At 43.2% G+C, this 22,137-nt stretch overlaps 1 protein-coding gene across 3 annotated transcripts; it reads left to right on the top strand.

The window, feature by feature from the left end:
- The first annotated feature begins 1,094 nt into the window (after positions 1-1,094).
- Positions 1,095-21,436, top strand: sdc4 (syndecan 4). 3 transcript variants are annotated; one of them, XM_046075273.1, is made up of 5 exons: positions 1,095-1,358; positions 16,240-16,450; positions 16,580-16,620; positions 16,830-17,028; positions 18,002-21,436. In XM_046075273.1, exons 1-5 carry the CDS (start codon positions 1,305-1,307, stop codon positions 18,151-18,153), a joined length of 657 nt encoding a protein of 218 aa, XP_045931229.1. In that variant the 5' UTR covers positions 1,095-1,304; the 3' UTR covers positions 18,154-21,436. The 3 variants fall into 3 exon arrangements, with proteins under 3 accessions (XP_045931229.1, XP_045931225.1, XP_045931226.1); XM_046075269.1 differs by having other exon boundaries at positions 1,096-1,358; positions 16,577-16,620; XM_046075270.1 differs by having other exon boundaries at positions 1,100-1,358; positions 16,243-16,450; positions 16,577-16,620.
- Positions 21,437-22,137: the final 701 nt, after the last annotated feature.

Here is a 22,137-nt window from a genome sequence, read left to right as displayed (position 1 = left end):
TAACGGGTTGAAGCTTGTTGATTTCATCTGTCTCCGTGTTTTCAGAGTCGGTAAGTTGTTGTTGTTATTTTACTAAACTTACAGAAAGCTTTGTATATTTAAATCTAAGCCTGCTGTCAAAAACAAGCCAAAAAGTGAACATAGAGAGTAGAGCTAGGAGCATAACAACCAAATATATAATATATAATAATCTGTAGAGAACTTTTCAAAAATAAGTTACAAAGTGCTTTAACAAGTGCAAAGACAATAATACCCAAGAGACAATAATACCAAAACAATACAAGATAAAAGCATGAAAACATTGAAAAGACTAAAATACACGTTTAAGATAAATATAAAATTAGTAAAATAGAATAAAATAAAAGGGATCAAATAAAGTCAAAATAAAGATATCAACTTTTCTTGTTTTTATGTTGGTCTCTTCAATTGTTTCTACATTTATATTCAGTTTTTACTTGTATTGGGCTTAATCTGTATGTGCTGTTTTAATCCTTTTACCTTTTTAGGTGTGACATATTACTATCTGTCCAGTGACAGCAGATGTAAAGTAGCCTTTTGGCCAATTCTGGCACATTAAACATTTATTTATGTGTTGTTAATGTGCATTGTCCCTGTTAAATAAATAAATATTATACCTTCATGTCTTTTGTGTTTGTTTTGTACACGCTACATATAGCCTGATGCAAGGGTTTTCAAACTTTTTCACCTTAAGGCCCCCTAAACGGACCCCCATCCGATAGGATTTTGTCCCAGGGTCCCCCTACCTCTGAGGATTTTTGCTTTTAAACCTGTGATCCAAGTAATCACACATTCTGTGATTGTGTTACCTGAGGATGGAATTATAGGCTAAATAACGACAATAAATGAATCTCCTTTTTGCTGGGGACCCCCTCACTTTGAGAACCACTGCTTTTAATAACAGGTAATATTGTAGAGACAATCATTAAACTCCCCTAAACTGTTCAATGCTTTTATTATGACCCTCCATCCGGGTAACTTTGACGCACAGGACGTCAGGAGCAGAGGGGGCGGAGCCAACCTGTTGAATACCCGAAGCGCGTCCGTTTCCCAGAGCAGATCAGTCCGCCCGCAGAGAGACGAGCCGCCGCCGGAGACACACTGTGAAGAAGAGACAGCGAAGCCAAAGTGGACAGATCCTCTACTGGACTAACGTTTTATATCCGGGGACACGAATCCGCTGCGGAGCAACAGAACCCAGAACCTCCAGAACCGGTCCAGACTTAAAACCTCGAGCTTAAAGTTTCAGCTTTTTATTCTTAAACTTAAGCGAAAAGGACAAAACCATGTTCAGCCTCTGCCTCGTGCTGGTTTTATCTGCCTCCGTGTTCTCAGAGTCGGTAAGTTGTTGTTTTTTATTTTATTTAACTAAACATTTAAAAAAAAAAAAAAAAAAAAAAAGGTTTTTATGTGATTAAACTTTTTATTTTGTTGTTTGTTTGTTTGTTTGAAGCTAGCTTAAAGTTCTGCTGCTAGCTTGTTTTGTATTAACGTTCATCAGCTTTGATTCGGTTTAATGTTTTAAAACGTCTCACGGAGCTTGTTTGTTGTTGTTGTTGTACAAAGTTGATTACAGAGCCTCGGTGTTGTTAGCCAGCTAGCCTCGCTGCTGAGGGTTGGGGGGGGGGGAGACTCAGGCATCCACAGCCTGCTGCCATTATCCCTCATGGGGCCCAGATGAAGGGGGGGGGGGGGTCCTGCCTCTGAGGGGCCAGCCTCTGGGACACTGCTCTTTTTACATGGAGGACTCTCTTTTTATTTTATTTCTATTTATTTATCAGGAAAAGTTGCCCCCCTCCCGCCCTCTGATTAAACCCAGGTTGGCACATTAGATCTCCTGGTGGTGTTGCTTCTGGCTGTGATTTGGTGCAGAAATGTATTTGTTCTGATTTGGAAAGTTTATTTGTGCAACAAGGTATTTCAAAGTGCTTTTACATAAATCAAAAAGCAACATAGGGGTAATATAGAGAGAGAGAGAGAGAGATATAAACAGGACAGGAAAAGTTAAGATATTAATCTAAAGCCATACATTTGATTAAATAAAAGTGTTTTCAGACGATCTTCTGGGAGTTTGTACCAGAATCAGGTATTGCCAGGTAGATTTTTTCCCCCTACATATGAGTAATTTGCCTGGTTATATATTTGGTGCTTATCAGTACAGATAAATAAAGAGTGCAGTGTAACGTCAAACAATTGCAGGTATATGGAGCATAACGGCTGAACGCTGCCTCTCCATGTTGTCCTACTGAAATCCTTTTTTTCCAGGGAGCCGCTGATGCGTTGAGGGGTGTGATCGAGTTGAAATGGTGTCTTGCTGTGTTGTGAAAAGCAAAAGCCTGACTTAATGCCAGAAGAATTTTAAGTGCAGAGCAGCGTCACTGAACTGGATGACGCGTACGAATGTGATTTCCCAACGACTTGAGGTTTTTCCCGTCTGTAGTTGTTTATCAGGAATGATCTTCTCCTGATTTGTTGTTCTGTGAAACACTAAACCCCCTCCACTTTGAGTGGACTTGTCCTGTGGATCAATGATCCCGCGGTACTTGAGCCTTAAGAGACACTTCTGTGGTTAAGATACTGGAAATAGTTGAAACATCCACTTTATGTCTTTCAAAACTACTAAACCATACCATAAAGGTGGATTCAGGAGCACCCGAAGGGGCTGTGGGGGTCCGACAGACAGAAAAAGGTTAAGAAACACTACTGTTGTTTTATTTTTCTGCCACCCACGCCTATTTTCTTCATCAACTGTGAAATGTTTGTTGTTGAAACACCTGATAATATCGCGCTCTAGCCAAAGGAAAGAATTGCTGTGTGAAGATGGTGTGTGTGCCTTTTTTTTAGGAGAACAGTGTCCATGTGTGAATGCGGAGATGATTATCGTCCGTGTTGGACTCATTTATCTCGACATGCACCGACTTGCAACAGAAAGTTTGTTCAGTAGCTTTTCTTTGTGCCTTTTTTTTTTGTTATTCAGAAGCTGGAGACAAGAACGGGTCATTAGGGATAAACCTGTCATTATTATATGTTTGAGCTCGAGTTAGTGCCCGTCAGTTTAAAATAAAGTCATTATTAAGTAAGATTAACGACCCAAAGGTGATTATTTTGTGTGCTTGAGCTTAAGTTGGTGAACTTTAGCCCACATCTCTTTCTGTTCCTCTGAAACTTTTCCCCCGCCGCCGCCGTTCACGCCTAACCTCATATTCTACATATTTAGAGAACCTGTTTTTTAATACTGTAGGAAAGGGGGGTGCTGATACAGGCTGTCAGGATGCCACCCACACACAGACACATGCACCCCCCCACCCTCCTCCCAGTTAGCCCAGTTGGTCGGCACAAATGGTGTGAATGGGTGAACAGCAGTAACACCCCGACTTTACGAGTCATTTCCGGGTGGAGCGCATGCCTGAAATACATCTGCTGTACTTCAACCGGACTACAGTGAAAACGTGCATCAGTGGTCCGCCTTTTAGGCCGCTTCCTGTCACAAGCGGGCGACCCGCACGCCGTTGGTCAGGTCCACCTCGCCTTTTACTGTCTGTTACCTCAAAGCCATGTAGCTCCTGCGTACTCACTCGCCCTCTTCTTCCTTTTAATTTTTTTTTTTTTCCCCCTCTGGAATGTGACCTTTGGTGACCTTGAACGGCCCTCGTGGGGATTTTGCACACTTGGAGGGATCTCAATAGGGCCCTGGGGCCTCTTCATAAGGGCCAACCCTTTTCCCCTAGCCTAGCGTGGGCACAGCGTTCCCAGCAACACATGCTCAGTTCCTACCTTTTTTGGGTTGTGGTTTGTGCTCCTTTAACGAGCCGTTACCCTCCAGATTTCGGGTATTCTTTGTTCAGTCTTTACCCCGTCTGTTCCCGTCCGTTTGTTCGCCGCCTCTCTGATCACTTATCATTCCTAGGTGGGCCTTTCTCTTTCTTGTTTTGCAGCACTTTCCCTTTGATGGACACTTAAGCCTCTGAGCTATGACAATCCTTCCCTCCTCCTCCCTCCCCTCAAGCCTTTTCTTCTCCCTGCCCACTGAGGTCCGTACTGGTATGTGGGTTTGGCGTTCCCAGCTAATCGATAACAATGATCTGCTACCTGACAATAGAGGCTTTTTATTTTGGGCGGGGGGGGGTGGGGGCCCACAGGCATGACTGGAATGTGTTTTTATCAATCGACAGGAGTTGGCCGGCCGCCAAAGAGACGTTTTCTGATTCTAGGAAGCTTCATTTACTGCTAAGTTTATTTTTAAGTCCGACCATTTTGATTTCCATCAGATATGTTGAGCCGTGGCCGAAGCCTCGTTTGCAGTTTTATCAGTTTGATAAAGAGAGGCCAAGCTAAACAAACTTTGGTTTTTTTTTTTCTTCTTTTTTTTTTCTCTTCTGTTGACCTCAGCATTTTCTGCCCGTGTATGGAAACAAGTCCTTCACGACGGGGCTCTTAGGCAAAGGTGAAAGATAAGAAAGTGAACTGTTGCTCTGATTGTTTTGTGGTTTTCATTTCAGTTCGACGTGTCAAAGCACCTTTTTAATTCACCAAATGTGCCACTGCGGTTGTTAATCAGGGTTGGATAAAAGAAATCCTCTTTGCTCCGGAGTTAATCCACGTCTCACCACCAAAACCAACCTCAGCTTGTTGCCCGCGAAGCCTCCGGCGCTCCAGAGTCCATTTGTTATATATCTTGTTGGAATGTCGCTGCTGGTTTTGCATTTAGCTCCCGATCATTTGCACGAGAATGAGCCGGGTCTCTTTTGCATGACGGGGTGCGCTGAATGCCTGTGCGGTGAAAAGAGCGCCGGGGAAGGGAGGGCGCATGATAAATAGTATCACTAGGATGCAATAATGGTTCCTGCATTGCTGTCCGCTGGTCTATAAAATCCCTTTTGGGGCCGAGGAATGTTGGCTCAGAGAGCGAGAGGAGGTTTTTGTCCTTCCTGTCCATGATGGAGAGCAGTCGAGGATCTGATTCCCTCCTCACCCCCCCTTTTTCAACCACTACATATTCTGGCAGTTGTACCGGGAACTATATGAATACATTTAGGGCACAAGTCGACCATACCCCCCCCCCCTCCCTCCCCCCCTTATGGTTATGACTTTCATCCAGCTTTTGTGGACACTTTCTAGTTAAACATAGCCTGGACCCCAGACAGCAGCTCAACCAGGGCTGCGACGCCCAATTAATGTCAATATTGGTTATAATCTGACGCTGCTTTTATAAATGACGAGGGCTATTTGAAGTCTTCAAGTTGCTTTTTTTTTTTTTTTGCCTGAACAACTGCTGCAAGTCTTCACATTTAAGACGCTCAGCCCGTAACACGTTTTTTGCAGATGTAATGTCTGACCTGATTTCTGTTTGTTTCATGAACAAATTGTGGAACTTTAAAGGCCTTTCATCAAATCCATTCACGGCCACGTTTTAACCCCCCATAACTAAATTAACTGACCCAGCTGCACGCTCTTCTTTATGTAGACAGGCTGGGAAACGTGCAGCTTAACACGCCACTTCTGCCGTGGCCCTCCAAAAAATATGGAGGGCCACGGCAGAACATGGAATATGAGCCTTGCTATGTTTCCACTGGGGAAATGTATCAGCGAGGCCGTTTGATGTCTCGGTCCTGCAGCCTCGGCTGTCCCAGGACGCCCCGTCAGACTCTGACAGATGGTTGTTCCAGGCCCGAAGCCAGACTGTTAGCAACTCTCAGCGCTGATGCACTCGCTCCTTCCCCCCCCCTCCCCCCCCCCCCCCCCCCCCACACACACACACACACAACCCCTCCAAGCAGAACAGATGTATCTGACTTTAAAAGTGGAGAGCGAGCGCATGACATGTAATAATCAAAATGCAGCAGCAGCCCAGGGCCGGGCGGCGAAGTCAGATGTCCCAATAATGCTGACTTAATATCTGTAATGTGATTTAGACTTGATTGTGTTTTAGGGATGTTGACACCTTTTTTTTAGAAGATGAAAGACTTCAGAGAAACAGGGTTGTTTGTGCGCTGTAAGATTAGATGAGTATGACCTGCTTTTATTTATATGGACCACAGCTGCAATGATTAGTCAATTAATCAAACCACAGAAAAGTAGTGGCAGCTGTTTTCAAGCAAACGTGCTCAATATTCTGATTTTTAACGTCCTAAATGTGAAGTTTTGCTGCTGTTCTTCATCATATGTGATACTAAATTAAAAGTCTTTAGGTTTTGTTGACTGTTTGGACCTTTCAGCGTGGCCTCTGAGAAACTGATGGGCCAGTTAATCGCAAGAGTAACCGATAATGAAAATAATCAGTACTTGCTGTCCTGATCTGGACTTTTAGACTTTCTACTTTAACATTACAAACACTCCGCAATGTTTGTGTGTCTCAGACGTTTGTGAACGCAGTGTGTCTGTGTGAGTGACGCCGTGCTGAGGCATGTAAGCATTTCATTTACTGGTGACAGAACGGTTTCTTCTTGATTTAACGGTTTTGGTGGTGGTTTCTGCAGCTCCTCTTTGGTAAAACCCTCGTGTGTTTTAAGCAGAAATCTTGTGGCGTTCTCTGGAAATTTTACTTCCCGCAAACAAAAACTAAATTGACTTCATTTTCTGTTTCAGACTTGTCTTTTGCCATTTACAGTAGACACACACAAACCCCAGAGATGATAGAGTAGACTTTCAGGAGGTATGAGGGCTTCCCCTTATTCAGGCGTCCTTCCTGCCGAGCATCTCTCAGTAATACAGTACCTCTTTGATGTGGTGTGTGTGCAGGTAATGTGTGTGTGCTTCTGTGTCACTTTGTGTAGCACAGTGTGTGTGAGGTCTACCTCTTTGCATTAGACAGTCCATGTGTGCACCACACTCAGTAACACTGTTGTGCACTGTTTATATCTTAAATTGTAACGGAGAATTCTGTTTTAATAGTTTGTGCATAATTCTTTTGCACAAATCAGCAACTATAGTTTTGTAAACTTCCATGTAAGAAGGGAAAAAGTTGCAGGAGGTTTGTCCCACTCGAGCAGCGCTGTTACCGAAACCATTGCAGGGAGGTGTGTCAAACATCCCCAAATCAGCAGTCCTCCTCCTCGGCGGCGGCGGCTTGGCCCCAGCTCCTCATTGTGTGCCTGGGCTCCGCTGTAGAGAAGGGAGGAATGTGATGGCTGGCTGAGTAGCTGAGGTCTTGGCTGCTTCGCTGACCCACACCGAGACACACATTCCTCAGTCTGCCAGACTCTGCAGCAGCAGCACACACAGCTCCATTCAGGCTAGCGCAGATGCTAACTCGCTAATCTGGGGGTTTAATCTTTTTATTTTAAAGGAACATTTTTGAGAAATATGCTTATTCGCCTTCTTGCCAGGAGTTGGACAAGATGTACACAACATGTGCAGCTACAGCCAAACAGGCTAGCTGTTCCCACCTGTTACCAGTCATTATGCTAAGCTAAGCTACCTGGCTGTAGCTTCGTATTTGCAGCATTAGTGGGATCAATCTTCTGCCTGATTTTTACAGCTGCAGCGATTAATCACTTGGTCCACTACTAAATTATCAACTAATATCAGTAACTGTTTTGAAAAACAATCATTTTGAGTCACTAAAACTTCTCAAATGTGAATATTTTCTGATGTCTTTGCTCCTGTATGACATTTTATGGACCAGACAACTAATCAAGAGAATTATCGACAGATTTATAGATCATTAGTTGCCGCCCTACTGATTTCTACAAGCAATAAAAAATTAAATGGATCATTAAGACGTATATCTGAAGTTTTATTATAGTAAAGATGAATTGACAAGCCGGTCAGCAGTGTTTCTTTAACTTGGTGCTAGAGCCGCAACTAATTATTTTCATCATCAATTAATCAACCCGCAATCTTAACTGTCCTAAAACCAGTTTACTGTAAAGTTTTCGATTTATCAGAATAGTTGCTGATTCATTTTAGTATTTTAATCATCACTATATCATAATATTCACTTGTTTCTTTGTGTTCACGTGGCGGCAGAAGCCAGGCAAAGTACGCAGCCGCCGCCTCAGCAGGTTAATCAGTACCAGAAATGTAAAACCAAAAGAAACTCCTTTCTCTTATTCATAATGTGACTGCGTCTTTTGAGAGTCTGGCCAGCTCACGCATTAATATGTTGCTGGAAGAAGTTTACAGATTAACCAGCAGCATAAAGAGATCTCTCAATCGGGCTGTGATTAAACATTGCTGCTGCGTTAATCAATGTCAGAAGAAAATTAACTTTTAAAACTAAACATGAGACCTGCTCACTCCGTGTCCGGCGTCCTTCTCAATTTAGGAAATTGCTCTAAAATAATTGGCAAACAAGCACAAAGGGCCCCTTTTTGTTTTTTTGTTTTTTTAAATTAAGCTTAAGTCGGGGTTGCTTACTGGTTATTATGAACTGAAAAGTGCGCTGATCCACAGCTATGAAGGATAAGGAGTCTTCTCTCGGACATGAATTGAAGTCTTTGTGGCTGATCCTTCTCTGTGAATGAAGGGACATTCTCACGTGTCCAGAAAACCCCTTGAAAGTAGTCGGTTGTTTACTGGCACGGTTCACTCCTTTTCTGGATTTCATGCTTTTATTAAACACTCAGTTGATTCGTCTTGGATGAATATTTCCTGTTTCCTGCCGTTTAAAGCCCTCGAGGCGATCTTCCAGCCGATAATGACTCCTCTGCTGCTTTTAGCATCTACTCTATTGGCCTGTAATGTCTTTTGATCCAAGGCGGCGATAAGCTCGACCTCAGGGAGCAACATCAAAGAGCTGGAAGAGCAGGGAAGACCTTAGAGGGGCATAGCTTCTGTTAGAGACACGCAGCAGGCATCCGGTCCTGGATTTGGAAATGGAGGGGGGTGGGAGGAAGTGACCAATAAAGGCCATTACCATAAGACCTCGGACGCTCCCTCAGGAGGCGCTCATCAAAACTCAATTAGGCTTATCAGCGGAGACTGAGTCAACACAGTCTGCTGCACAGCTGGCCCCTCTGTGCAGCTTCTGTCAGGACGGGAAGTCAGACAGAAAACGGCCGGGCAGGGTCATTGTCGAAGTTGAATCACTCACTTTACTGAGCAATGTTTGTGTTTGAGATAAAGAAACAACAGCCCTGATTGACTCAGCCGAGTTCATCGTGTAGGTCGTACCAGCCCGACCTCTGTCTGGGCGTAGCGGGGATCAAGGCGTGGGCCGTGGTGCACGTAGGTGGAACCGCTTGCTATAGCTCGAGACCCGGCGTAGGTAGGGGGAATCTAGAGCTCGGCTGCGAGAGCAAAAGTGCAAATGTAGGTGTGTGTGTTTTATGTAAAGTTGGTTTCGGCAGGACTGTGTGTAGGAGCAGCAGCAGGGCTCTGATTTTTAAAACACGGCGTGCAAACTGGACCATCTTTTATGAGTCTACCAAAGTAACGAGCACGTCTGGAAACCCTTAACTCCTGCGTCTGCAAAGGTTCACCTCACCTAGGCGTGTGTTTTGTCCTTTAGTTACGTCAGTGGTCAGAAGTGCACCTTACAAGCAGATCAGGCGGCACAATGCGTGGTGCAAATCCGGCTGGTTCAAGTATCACCCAGCAGGGCGAGCGAGGGAGGGAGGGAGGGAGGGGGGGAGGGGGAGAAGTTGCAAAACAGGATGGGAAATGGAGGGCGTGAGATGTGGAGAGGGAAGGAGGTGGCAAAGACAAGGAAGGAGGGGAAGGGATCTTAAGGAAGACTTGTATTTCAAACCCACATCTTCCATTTGTTTGTTTTGGCTCCTGAGTGAATCTCCGGCCAAACGTGGCAGAGCAAAGAGGAATAAAACAGTAATTGTGTTTCCTTGAAAAAGGTCACGAGGCGTTGGGAGACCGCGAAGAATAAGGAAGCACATTCCTGCGTGCTGGTGTTCCTTGTCTGTCTTTTCAGACGCTGCGCCTCCTCCTCCACGCCGCCGTGTGAATGGAACAGATGCCTCTCCCTGCGTCGGCAGATGGAGGGATTGTTTCCCCCCCCACCCGGTTTAATGAAGGGAGGCCGCTGGAGGCTTATCCCCGGTTACCTTGGTCATTGATACGCTCTTGAGGAGTCCGCTGGCATTGTTTGGCGTCAATAGAAGAGGACAGACCCGAAGGCCGGGTGGCGGGTGTCTTAACGGGCTGCCTTTCAGAGAATGTGGGGAACTGGGGTGGGGGGGGGGGGGGGGGTGTCAATGTTGAGACAGGCAGGATAAACCAGGACCGGGCAAGAGGCTACACTGAGGGGTGAAGTGTGTGGAGAGAAAGGAAACAACCCCCTCCAGACCAGTTAACCAGCTGAACACGAGATGCTCCTGAACAAATGTTAATTATCTTTGACACACTTTATGAATATAATAAAATAATCAACACTTATTTATGACTAAAGCTGGAACGATTATTTTCCCTTTGATCCAGTTAATCTGCAGCTTCATTGCCAAACACGACCTCCGGCTGCTTTTGCCTGAGAATTTGCTGCTTTTCTTTTTAGTTAGCAGATTATTTTGGGGGGGGGGGGGGGGTTTGGACTGTTTGAAGAATAAATAATAATAATTAAAATAAAATAATTATCGCAAAATATTTTTGCTCTAAACATAACAAATGTTGAATTAGTTTTTTATATTTGATTTGAATCCTGACACTTAAAAATATTAAGAAAATTTTGTTGGGGGGGGGGGGGACTGAAAAAAGATTTTACTTTAATTTTCCCTCATGTATATTTGTTAAAAAGATTGTTATCATAATAGTTTTGAATGTTCTGCCTCAGATCTGTGAAGCGATCCACTGTTTGGCATGGAGCGTTTGTTCATGACCATAAAGAGAAGTTTAAACCACAGTTAGTCCGTACGTTGGCTTTCTTTGTTCCCTTGACATGGCGCTTTAATTGACATCATGTGGGGTTAAATCTGCTGTTTATGTTTGTCGGATGTGGACGTCACGTGGCTGTGACACGGCGGCGAGGCCAAACGAGCTCTGCAATTAAGAGGCTTTCATTAAACAAGGAAGCGCTTTCATCAGTTGTTCGACGAGTCCGACCTTCGCGGTGGACCAGACGATGAAAAGGTCGTCTGCAGCGATAACTGTTGGAAGGCTTAATGAGAGCAGGAATCATTGTGTGGGTTTGGAATAAAGATGCAGACAGACACACAAAGGAGGATTGAGGAAATGCCAATATTTTCCTTCAAAACAGAGAGCTGAGCTCCATTACTGCTGCAAAATCAGATGAGATGCTCGACACGGAGTGCATCACTGCCGCAAACAGAAATATTGCTGCCCTCTTCTCTCCATTAAATCCATTTTGGTCAGCTGGAACTCTTTTTGGTTTGGCAGTGCTCCACATCCGGCTGCTTATCAGCTGTTGCACATTAGGCCGAAATGAATGAGGTTGTGAATCACTGATGGGAGGACAAAATGGTGACCCTGCTTGGCTCGTAGGTGGCTTTTTAAAATGGCTGACAAATAACCAAACCTGAAGCAAAGAGGGGTTTAGTTTTGTTCTTGTTTTCTTTGCTCTGGAGTAATGTAGGTGTCGCTGTAATGGACACGCTCCTGGTTTTCTCCTGAAAACGGCGGTTAGCAGCAGAGATGGTAATCATGAGCTTTCAGGATCTCCACATTCTCAGAAAGGCTTTTGTTGAGCCCTCATGCGTTTACTGTACATGAAGGATGTTGTTGTTGTTCCTGGAGTGATCAGGTTTCAAGGATGGTGGGTTAGCCTGTGTGTGCTCTGCTGTTTGCCCATTACGTTACTGCGTTAGGGTTAACGTGAGGGTCACACAGCCAGTGAATCTCGCCTAACGTGTACATTTATTGTCGGTCTATAAAACAGAATTAATACATAATCACCCAGATGTTCCTGGTTTTTATTACAGTTGTTGACACTAAAGTCTCTTGTGTTTAAAGTCCAGTCCCTGCTGGGTGGATCTGGGCTCAGCAGACAGACAGGCCCTCTTTCAGGAGCTGATTTCCATGTTGACTGTGTTACATAACCACTGCTCAGACTGTCCTCTGCTTTTGTCTGGGCCAGTCTGCGCTGGTTTGTTTTGTTTGTACAGTAACTTGAAGTAAAACATCCAGAGTCTGCGCTCAGACTGTCTCGCTGTCCTTCATTCTGTCATCTATTGTTTATGCTTATTATTTTTTTTTTTCTTAAACCACTCCTATCACAATCACTCTTTTAATATACAGAGCTTTCAGATGTATTCATAAGTGCGAGGAGAGACGAGATGCATGTGAGATCCAAGAGAAGACAACTAGACGACAGCTTTTTTTAATATGCAGACTAGGGTTTGTTAATGTTTACAGTGAAACATCGGGATGGACGATGGCATCGTCTATCGGCCCGACGCTAACGCGCGCTGCCGCCAGCTGGACACGAGCTATGTGCTTATTGTCAGTGTTGCATGCGAGTTCCCTAACATTACGGTAGATCGCCCTTAGTCTGTCAAAATGACGCACCGGCCTTCAGGTTTCTCTGTTAATAAATTTAAGTCGGTGACCCTGCGCCCATCACCCTGTAGGGGTTTTAATGTCTTCAGGCTGTCATGGCACGTATGAGACTTCCACTGCTCTGTTGTTGTGGGAGCGCTGTTCTCGAAAACATTCCTGGACTGAGCTTGTTTTTGTCCAGGCAGACGGGGACTTGGCCTGGATCCCGTCCTTGGCTTTGCCTCCTGGGAGAATATAGTAAAGGCTGAACATCTGATAGTAAATTCAGCGGCTGCCATCATTACTTAACCGTAACAAAACTCCCTCGGCTTTTGATCCTCCGGTTCCTCCTCCGCCTGGCTGAATAAACCTGGCCTGTTGGGACGGGTCTCAGTGCGCCTGTAAGACTGTACACAGGGCTGCAAATGGTCTCACCGTGGGGGGGTTTAAAGGTCAGGGGCGGCCAGGAGGAAGGTGTTTATTGACTCTCCGGAGGTGAACATATTGGCTTTTCTGGGTATAGAACCTGTTGTCTTTCTCTTAGCAGACAAACTGAGTGGAAGTCAAAGTGGACTTTTTTCGTTTGTTTGTTTTTTAAACTCAAAAGCAGACAAAAATATTTCTTCATCCAACAAGGCCGTAAACTGTGGCGCAGAGGTGTGGGGGCCAAAACCGCAGAGATAACAACATGCCTCAGGAATGATGTAAGAGATTTCAGTGGCGCACATAATGGAATAAACCGCCGGATCATCTGAATGATTCCTGTGATGTGACTCAGTGGGCTTGTTCCAGCACGCCGCCGCAGTCGACTTCCATCTGAGCGGCGGCGAGGAAATGAAGAGCCAGTAGTCAACCATTATGGGGTTTAGGATTTAGGCACACACACAGGATCAGGACTCCCCCCCCGTGTCCTTGTAAAGGGTTTAAATGAGGACATAATAGAGCCCTGATTCCTCTCCAACCAGCAGCACTTCACTCCCAGTTGCCCGGGGGAGACGGTGGAGGAGCTCAACTACATATACTTAGAAAGAAATTAAAATTATTTGATTAGAAAAATTTATATCCACGTATTTGTATTAAATACGCATTAAACTGGTGTGATGTTGATCTTTTATATGTGTAATAAGCCACCAGCTGTGATTAACCTACCTGTAAAACCACCTGTGGAGATGGAGAGTAATAAAAGTAATAGGTTAAGAGTTAAAGCATTCACCTTTTTAAGGGTTGCAACTAAATCTTATTTTCATTCTATTCAATAATCTGTTTCTCAATTAGTTGTTTGGTTTATAAAAATGTGACAAATGTCGATCAGTGTTTCCCAAAGATATTCAGTTTACTGTCACAGAGGAGCAAAGAAACTTAAAATATTCACATTTAAGAAGCTGGAATCTAAAGAAAAATGACTCAAACTGCTTAATAAATTATCAAAATAGTTGACAATTAACCGGTTATCCGATTAATCGTGATCAACAGTGAAGAAACTGACCTGAACATTGACAGTTCAACTGCATTTATATCTGTGTCCACTTTTGTAAAATGATCAGAGTTAAATAACATAAAGAGTCTTTTAAGAACCCGTTGGGAACATTAATATGTATAAAAACTGCTCTGGATGTTCTTTTGAAACTGTTCATTTGTCTTTAAACAGAAACCATAATGAAAAGGATTAAAGGGGGGAGGGTGAATTTTAAAAACAGAAGTCAGAAAATGTAATTAGGCGAACACACGGCGTGTTTTTTTTCCCCCTCTTCAGCCCACCTTGTTGCTTCAGAGCAGTAAAATGGCCGCCCCTTGTTTGAAGCCCTTGTGCAGCCACAATGGGGCCCCTCCTCCTGCTCTCATAGGCTGCTTTTTAGAGGCAGAGGCAGAGAGGATTACCTTCAAACACACACATCGTTACCATGCCAAGTATTTGAGAACACACACAATGTGTGGAGGCTCAGCTACCCCTTCAGCATTAAGACCCCTCGCAGATGGAAGTGATTTAGATGGAGAACTCATGATGTCAACAGGGGAGAGTAAACGAGGATGTTGTGGGAAACCCAGGCGTCTTTCCAGTGTGTGATTTGTGGTTCGCTTTTGGTCTCAGTAAATAGAAGGTCTCAAGTAGAGAGGGCTCTGTTTCTGCTCTCCGGTGTCTCGAGTCTTCGTTCAGTGGCGTCTAAACAAAACCCCATCGATCGACCGCCTCCTATCGCACAGCGTCACGCCGCCAGTGTGTCTGCGTGTGATTGTTTTTATTTTTCCAATCAGGCCCGGTTCAGCAGTTAAAGGTGACGTCGATCGTGGAAGAAGAATCGGTTTCATTGATTAAAGGCCACAGCCAGGGTGCACAATGTACCTTTTTTTGTCAGTAGATCACTATTTTGTTTTGGGGCTGGTGAGTGAAGCCAATCCTGTGTGTGCTAATTTTGCACCCTGGCTACAGCTAGTGATTCTGATAGTTTAATCTGTCGCCTATTTATTTCTGTTAATGCATCAGTTCATTTAAAAACTCAAATCAACTATAGAAAACTTCTCTAGAGCTCTGACATCTTTAAATGTCTGGTTTCGTCCGTCCAACAGTCCAAAATCCCCCAAGTTTTCAACTTTAAAATGCAAAAACAAACCAACAAAAAAAGCAGCAAACGTTCACCTTTTTAGAAGCTGGAACCATATTTATTTGTCTTTTTTGCTTTATGAGTTTACATAAATTTGATTTTAATTGATAGAGAAAAAGAAAAGCAGTAACTCCTTTTTATGTTGTTTTAAACATTTTAATCTTGTTGTTGAAAACGTGTAATGAGTACTTTTAAGGCAGCAGATTGGTGGAAACCATGTGTTTCCATGTGGATAAAACACTTTAAAGGTTTTATATATTTATTTATTTTCTGCTCGCCTCAGTTAACCCCCAGTTAACCCCCCCCCCCCCATCCCTCTGTTTGTGTAGCCCTAATGCTGATTTGTGTGTGCTGTAATGATAATAAGGCTGATGGAGGGTGTGTGTGTGTGTGTGTGTGTGTGTGTCTCCTGTGTTTTAATCCCATTCACGCTGATAGTCAATGAAACTAAGTGTGCTAATGTGATTAGAGGTGGTGGATGTGTCTTCGTTATGTTAAGCTGCTCGGTGATTACAGCCATCGTATGCAGCGCTGCAGCGAAGTATTATTTTCATTGCTGGTGAATCTTCCTAGCAATGTCTTCTTCTGTTAATCGTGTGTTTTGTTTTTTTTTAAAGCCAGTGTGACGTCTTTTAAATTGTTTGCTTTGTCTGACCAGAAGTCAAAGTAACAAATCCTCCCAACTGTGCAGTAATAATGTCTGCTTTTCTGTGTGTTATGTTTGGAAACTGATTATTTTTGGACTCAAAACAAGACGTTTGTGGACGCCTCTCAGTTCTCACAACTCGTAAATGTTTTTTAGACATTGTATTGAATTAAAGATTCATTTTTGATCAATTTTGTCTGTACTAGTCGCAGAGTTGTGTCCCTGCTCATGTTTATCTGTAGCCTCAGAGGAACTAGTCTGTTTTTTAAATTTGTAAGATGTCGTTATTTCTGTCTGTGTGGCTTCAGGACGACGAGGAGAGACGTGGATGTTTGTTTAAAAAGCCTGCAACAGATGGAGAACATGGAGTGTTTCAGGGCTTTAGTCTGGGGCAGGTCGGTCTTGTCTGTGGTTCAGAGTGATGGCGGGAGTGAAATATAAAATATATAACAGACAGACAGTCATGGTCCCCAGAGGATGACTCCTCTGACCTTATTTTAAAGTTAGAAATCGACGGCGCCAGGAGGGCGAGTTTGAACGTTCTTTGTGATTCTGTCCTTCTGAGCCGTTCTCTTGTCTCTGGTGTCCCAGCAGGTGAGGGAGACGGAGACATGGATGCCCATGAAGACCACACAGACGGCCGCCATGTCGACACACCGCGTCGACCTCGAGTCGTCGGGAGACTCTCAGAACGGCTCAGACTTCGGCTTCACAGACGACGACGACGAAGACGACTACTACACTGAAACGATGTACGACGATGAGGACGACGAGGACGAGTTCTCCGGATCTGGTGATGGAGGTCGGTCTTTACGAGTTCTCTTAGAACATGTTAAACCTGCCTGTTTTTTAAACTACAGCGTTTTTATCTTGTAATTAGGGACGTATTCTCTTTGAATTTTCCTCTAAAATCTGTTTCTGTCCACAGCAGCAACTGCGTCACCTGAAAGGGAGTCCAAGACATCCGCTAAGGTGAGACATTCACACTTCATTCAAGGTTTTAGGTGTTTCAGTTCATCTATTCATCGATTATAGTGACAGCAGATCATGTCTTTACCAATTCTCACTTCTCGGGTCATAAAATCTCTTTAATGAAGAAGCTCGGGGTCGTACTTTATAAACGTTGTGCCAAGACAGCAGGGAGGAATTTAAAATCCCCGCCCCTCTCTCTTCATCCTCAGCCCGAAGTGAACGACAACAAGATCCCAGAGGTGGAGCGACCGGTGCGGCCGACCGTCAACGAGGTGGAGATCGTCCGGGAGAGTAACGACATCCCCCTGCGGAGGAATATCGAAGATGCCGGCGAGGAGTACCCGTCCAACGTCCTCATGGCGCACGCCAGCGACGAGAGCATCTTCAACAAGACGGAGGTCCTGGCAGGTCAGTACAGGTCCTCAGTGGTTGAGCCTTGCTGCTCAAACAGTGGAAGAACTAGGTTTAAACCAGAACTTAAATAAAATATATTGTTTTTTTTATTTTGTAATTTATCACCCCCCGAAACACAAAATCAGGTTTTTTAACTGTTCTTGACAGAGATCAATAAAAGAGCAGTTTAGAAATCTTTGCAGGTCGAGAAACAGACAAAAGAAGGACTGTGAAAACACTTCCTGAGACGTTTAAGTCCTGCACGAGCTTCGCAGGGAAGCATCGAGTTCCCCAAGGTGAACTGTAAAGTTACGGGGTAAATTTCAGTATTTTAAAGTCACTTTTTTATTGATCGAAATGACTAGTAGGTAGCTGAACCGGCAGGCCCGTCAAAATGGCGTCCACAGAAAGGGCTTCTTTTTGCCACCGACAGGCTCGGACTGTTGCACCACAGTTGTCTGACAACATCATGGGAGGGAAACTAAAGTCTCGCTCAAGGACAGTTCTCACTCGGAAATCTCGTGAGACGCGACTTGTTGCAGGAAGACGCCGGTGGTTTCCACGGGCGTCCCCAGATTTCTTATATAGACCCAAATGACAGCTGACCGATAATTAAACCATGATTAATTCCTAAGGAACGAATGCTCGGTACGCAAAGTAAAAATAATAATCGCAGAAGAGATATGTGTGTGTGTGTGTGTGTGTGTATGTATACACAAATAATAAAATAATCTTGACACATCTGAGAGCTACTTGATCCAAGTGCTGAAGATCCTTCTCAAAATTATTACGTTTAAAAGGTTAAATTATTTATATCTGAGAGAGTTTAACTGCGAGTGCATCTGATCGGTTTAAATAAACTGATCGGCCTCATTGATTCTTTGGATCCGCTCAGATATTATTATATTTAAGACTGAGACGTTTTACCCCCGTCCTCTTCCTCAAGCTTTAAAAAGTCTAACCCCTGTCCCTCTCTCGTCTCTTCCAGCCCTGATTGCGGGCGGCGCCGTCGGCTTGATGTTCGCCGTCCTCCTCATCCTCCTGCTCATCTACCGCATGAAGAAGAAGGACGAGGGCAGCTACGACCTGGGGAAGAAGCCCATCTACAAGAAGGCCCCCACCACAGAGATCTACGCATAGACCCTGATCCACCACACACACCTCACCCCTGGACCCTTAAAAACCCAACCAGTGCCTCATCACCACCACCATCATCATACCTCGTCCTCCTCCTCACTTTCCTTCAGCGGAGTGACGCTCTGTAAATCAGGAGAGAAGCCCCCCCCTCCTCCCCCGACAACACAATCGATTGACTTGACTCCTCCTACCTGATGTAAACTAATATTATTGGTGCTCTCTCAACCAATCAGAGGCTTTGTTGGCCGTGCTTCTCTCTCTCAAACAAGGAAAAGGAGCAGCAGTAGTGGACTATTTCAGCTGCGGTACTACGGTTTTATTTTATCTTGTGTTTTTATTATTTTTGTCCCCACATCAAAAGAAAAAAAACACAGGACTTTTTTTTAACTCCTCTTCCTCAACGCTTCACTTCCTTTTCTTTTTTTCTCCGTTAAACACTAACGCTGTGCAATGACGTTTGTCTCGGTACGCATTAACAGTCCAGTTATTTATTCCCCCTCTTCCTCCTCTGATCCTGTTTCTTGGACTGCAGCTCCTCACGTTACTGTAGAAAATGACTTCTTTGACATTTTTATTAGATTTTGTTTTTTTTAAAACAAACTCCTTGTAATGCAAAGAGATTTTTATTTTTTTTTTTTTTTTTTTTTCTATTAAAGATCCATTCATGGTGGGAAATAATTGGGTTCATGTTATCCCTCACTGTAACGGTTCACGCTCTGTCATCCGTTAGTAATTACAATATTTGTTAATTTTATTTTTTTATCCTGAACTCGCAGTGAGAGAAGAGACGCTCAAACGAGGATCGAGAAGTATTTGCAAATCATTGTTTCTGCTGATTATTTTTAAGTGCAAAGAGCGAGCGCCGCAAGATAATTCTGTTCTGTTATCAGACGCAGCAGCAGTTCATTAAAATGACCTTTAAAAGACTGTTTTTAAACCTTCTGGCATGTTTTTGTATCTCCTCATGTGGCGGGAAAGTCCCCATCAGTCTGGCACGCAGCGCCAGATAAGTAAGCTAAACTAATCCCGAAGAGGAATTTGCAAATACTGTATGACCCAGGTCACACACACACACACACACACACACACACCACACACACACTGCCTGTTTTTGGAGAGTACTTCAAACGGCTGGAAGATGTTTTACCACTATAATAATAATTACCGCGGTGCCTCCAGGGTTTGTCTTTGTTATTACGGCGAGCTCGACTGGAGTCCAACAACATGCTCGTACAGGGCGACGCACCCACATTCCCCTCAAACACACACTCACACAAACACACACCGCTCGGTCACGTGTGATCGACACCATGACGTCTGTCGCTGCTGAAACTGTCACATTCAAGCTTAAAGGAACAGGTTGTGTTCAGATTGATGCCTCCTCCTATGAAGCTACAGCCCCCAGAGGGTTAGCTTAGCTTAGCGTAAAGACTGGAAACGGATGGGAACAGCTAGCCTGGTTCTCTCAAAACAACTGCATGATTACAGAGATGCTGTACGCGGACGACATACCGCTCTCTCCGATACGTTTGGGTTTAATTGGACGTCTGTATTTTAAAGCGCCAAAGTCAGATAAATCAGGAACTTGAGCTGAGTTTCTTGTTTGTAATTCCGAAACTTTAACCCTCTTAAAAAAAGAGAATTTAAAGTTTGGGGGGGGGTTTTTTAGAGGTTTTAGCTACCTGATGCCAGTCTTTGTGCTAAGCTAACGGCTAGCTTCACTTTAGTGAGTTATGAGCGTAACGTAAAGAAGTGTATTTCCCAAAATGTCAGACTCTACTTCACTTCCTGTACTCAGTGAGGTTACACACATTAACTTAACATTTATACTCGTGGAAATCAGTAACTTGTGATTATTTGTCCAATGAAAAAGTAATCTTAAGCTCTGTGATCGGAGAAACTGGTAGTACCAGTACTAGGTACTTTCTGTTTGGTTTTTTTTTTTTTGGTTTTTTTAATCCTGCTTTCTCAATAAGCTACACAGACAGTTTGTTAGTTTTTATACTTTCATTATGGGGTCTTTGAGCGCTCGCCGAAGCCTTTTAATGAACAGGTTTTTATGCTCACGTTTCTTACAGACTGGTCTACCAAGGATTTGTAAATAGTCATTACATTAAAATAAAAATTTTTAAAAAAGCAGAAAAAAATATATATATTATCTTGGTACTAAGCCACATCCTGGCGGCAACAACAACAAATAAAAAATATCTACCAAATATTTAAATGCCAAATAGTTGTTCCTGTTTGTATTTGTTCTCCCCGGCAGTAACGCCCATGTGATTTACTGTAAGGCTGTTTTGATACTACCAATGCTAATACTAACGCGCCTCCTCTCATTGATCTTCAGTGTTGTTGTTTTTCCTCCAGCAGATCAACTACTTCACCTTTTTATTTTTTTTTGTATTAATTTAACTGTCAAATTTATTTTATTGCCTTCTTTCAGGTTTGGGGTGCCCCCCTCCCCCGCTCTTTTTAAGCTGTTGTATATGTGATTTTAAAAGTTTTATATACACTAGTTTGAGATTTTCAGAGGCAAATAGTTTTGAAACTTTTTATTTTGTAAGAGTTTCTATTATCTCTTTAGACTTTTTTTTTTTTTTTTTTTTTTTTTTTTTTTTTTTTTTTTTTTTTTTTTTTTTTTTTTTTTTTTTTTTTGCTTTTGTATTTATGTGTTTTTGTTTGTTTTGTAGAAGGATCGCTTATGTGTAGTCGGCGTTCATCTCGTTGTTCAGGGGATGTTGATGCTGATGAGCCATGTTGTCAGGAGCAGACCTGGGGGTGATTACGACTTTGTTTTTGATTTTTCTTTGTAGCCAAAATGTTTTTGGAAATTCAAGGACTCTGCTGCCACCCGGTTATAGATTTGTCTCGACTCTGATTCAAGGTCTTTCACCTCCCTACAAACTAATGTAGTCCAGAAAACACTGATACTTGTTGAGACACTTAAAGGAAACAAGTGTCAGCTGGCCTTGACCTCAGACAGAGGAGTCACTGATTAGATTTGGACATAATGTCCTCCTTTTTTTTATTTTTTTTTTTATGGGGAGTTAAATATTATCCAGGTCAGCTGTCTGAGCCGACCTCAGGAGGGAATAAAGTGGTAATCAGCCCCACGTCTGGTCGGCGAGCATGGGAGAGAAACGTATGTTCTGCTGCTTAATGTCACAAACACCACATGTGAATCACCGATTGGAGTGGAGAAGCCAATGAATCATTGGTTTCTGCATGCAGGTTCTGATTTATTATTGGAAATAAAGCTATTTTTATGCACATTAACATTTTAAAACGTTGCCTTTGTCCCAATCTGTTTTTTAATATTCTTGTTTTCTGAGTGAGGAAATCATGAAGACTGTGCCAAAACAAAAACGGCCACTGATGAGGGAAAATACTGCAGAGAGATCATTAAAATGACTGTTGCTGAAGAAATGAAGGGCATAAAATCAAAGATGTAAATTAAAAAACTTTATAATTTTAATGTCAAAGCTGAGTAGCATTATTGGAAGTAATGAATGTGCTTTCTTTTCAAAATGTTGAGGTTTTATTGACTGCTTATCAATTCCAGGATCGTGTATAACCTCAGCAGTGATGAAGTCGTACTCAGAGCTTTTACATAAGTAAAAGTAGCAGTACCACAGTGTAGAAATACTCTGTTACATGTAACGGTACAAAAGAATTGGCATCAAAATATGCTTTAAGTATTTAAAGCACTCGTCATGCAGAGGGGTCCATTTCAGAAAAATGTAAACCAATCATAATTATTGATGTTGCAGCTGATAGATGTGGAGCTACTGTAGAACTACTTTAGATACTGCTGCATAGTTTAATTTATAATACACTATTAATACAAATTCAACAAAACCCTGTGAATACAGCGCTTCAGATCTTCTTCACCAAAGCAGCGGTAAACTTTCACAAAAAATGTCAGACGAGACAGTGAGACGCAGGCTGCTGCATGCCACTCAGCTGCAAGAAAGAATCAAGATGAGC

Source organism: Micropterus dolomieu, linkage group LG18, assembly GCF_021292245.1.
Source record: "Micropterus dolomieu isolate WLL.071019.BEF.003 ecotype Adirondacks linkage group LG18, ASM2129224v1, whole genome shotgun sequence".
In the NCBI taxonomy this organism is placed as follows: Eukaryota; Metazoa; Chordata; class Actinopteri; order Centrarchiformes; family Centrarchidae; genus Micropterus; species Micropterus dolomieu.
Note: the sequence above shows the minus strand (reverse complement) of the source record. Positions and strands in the feature narration are given on the sequence as shown.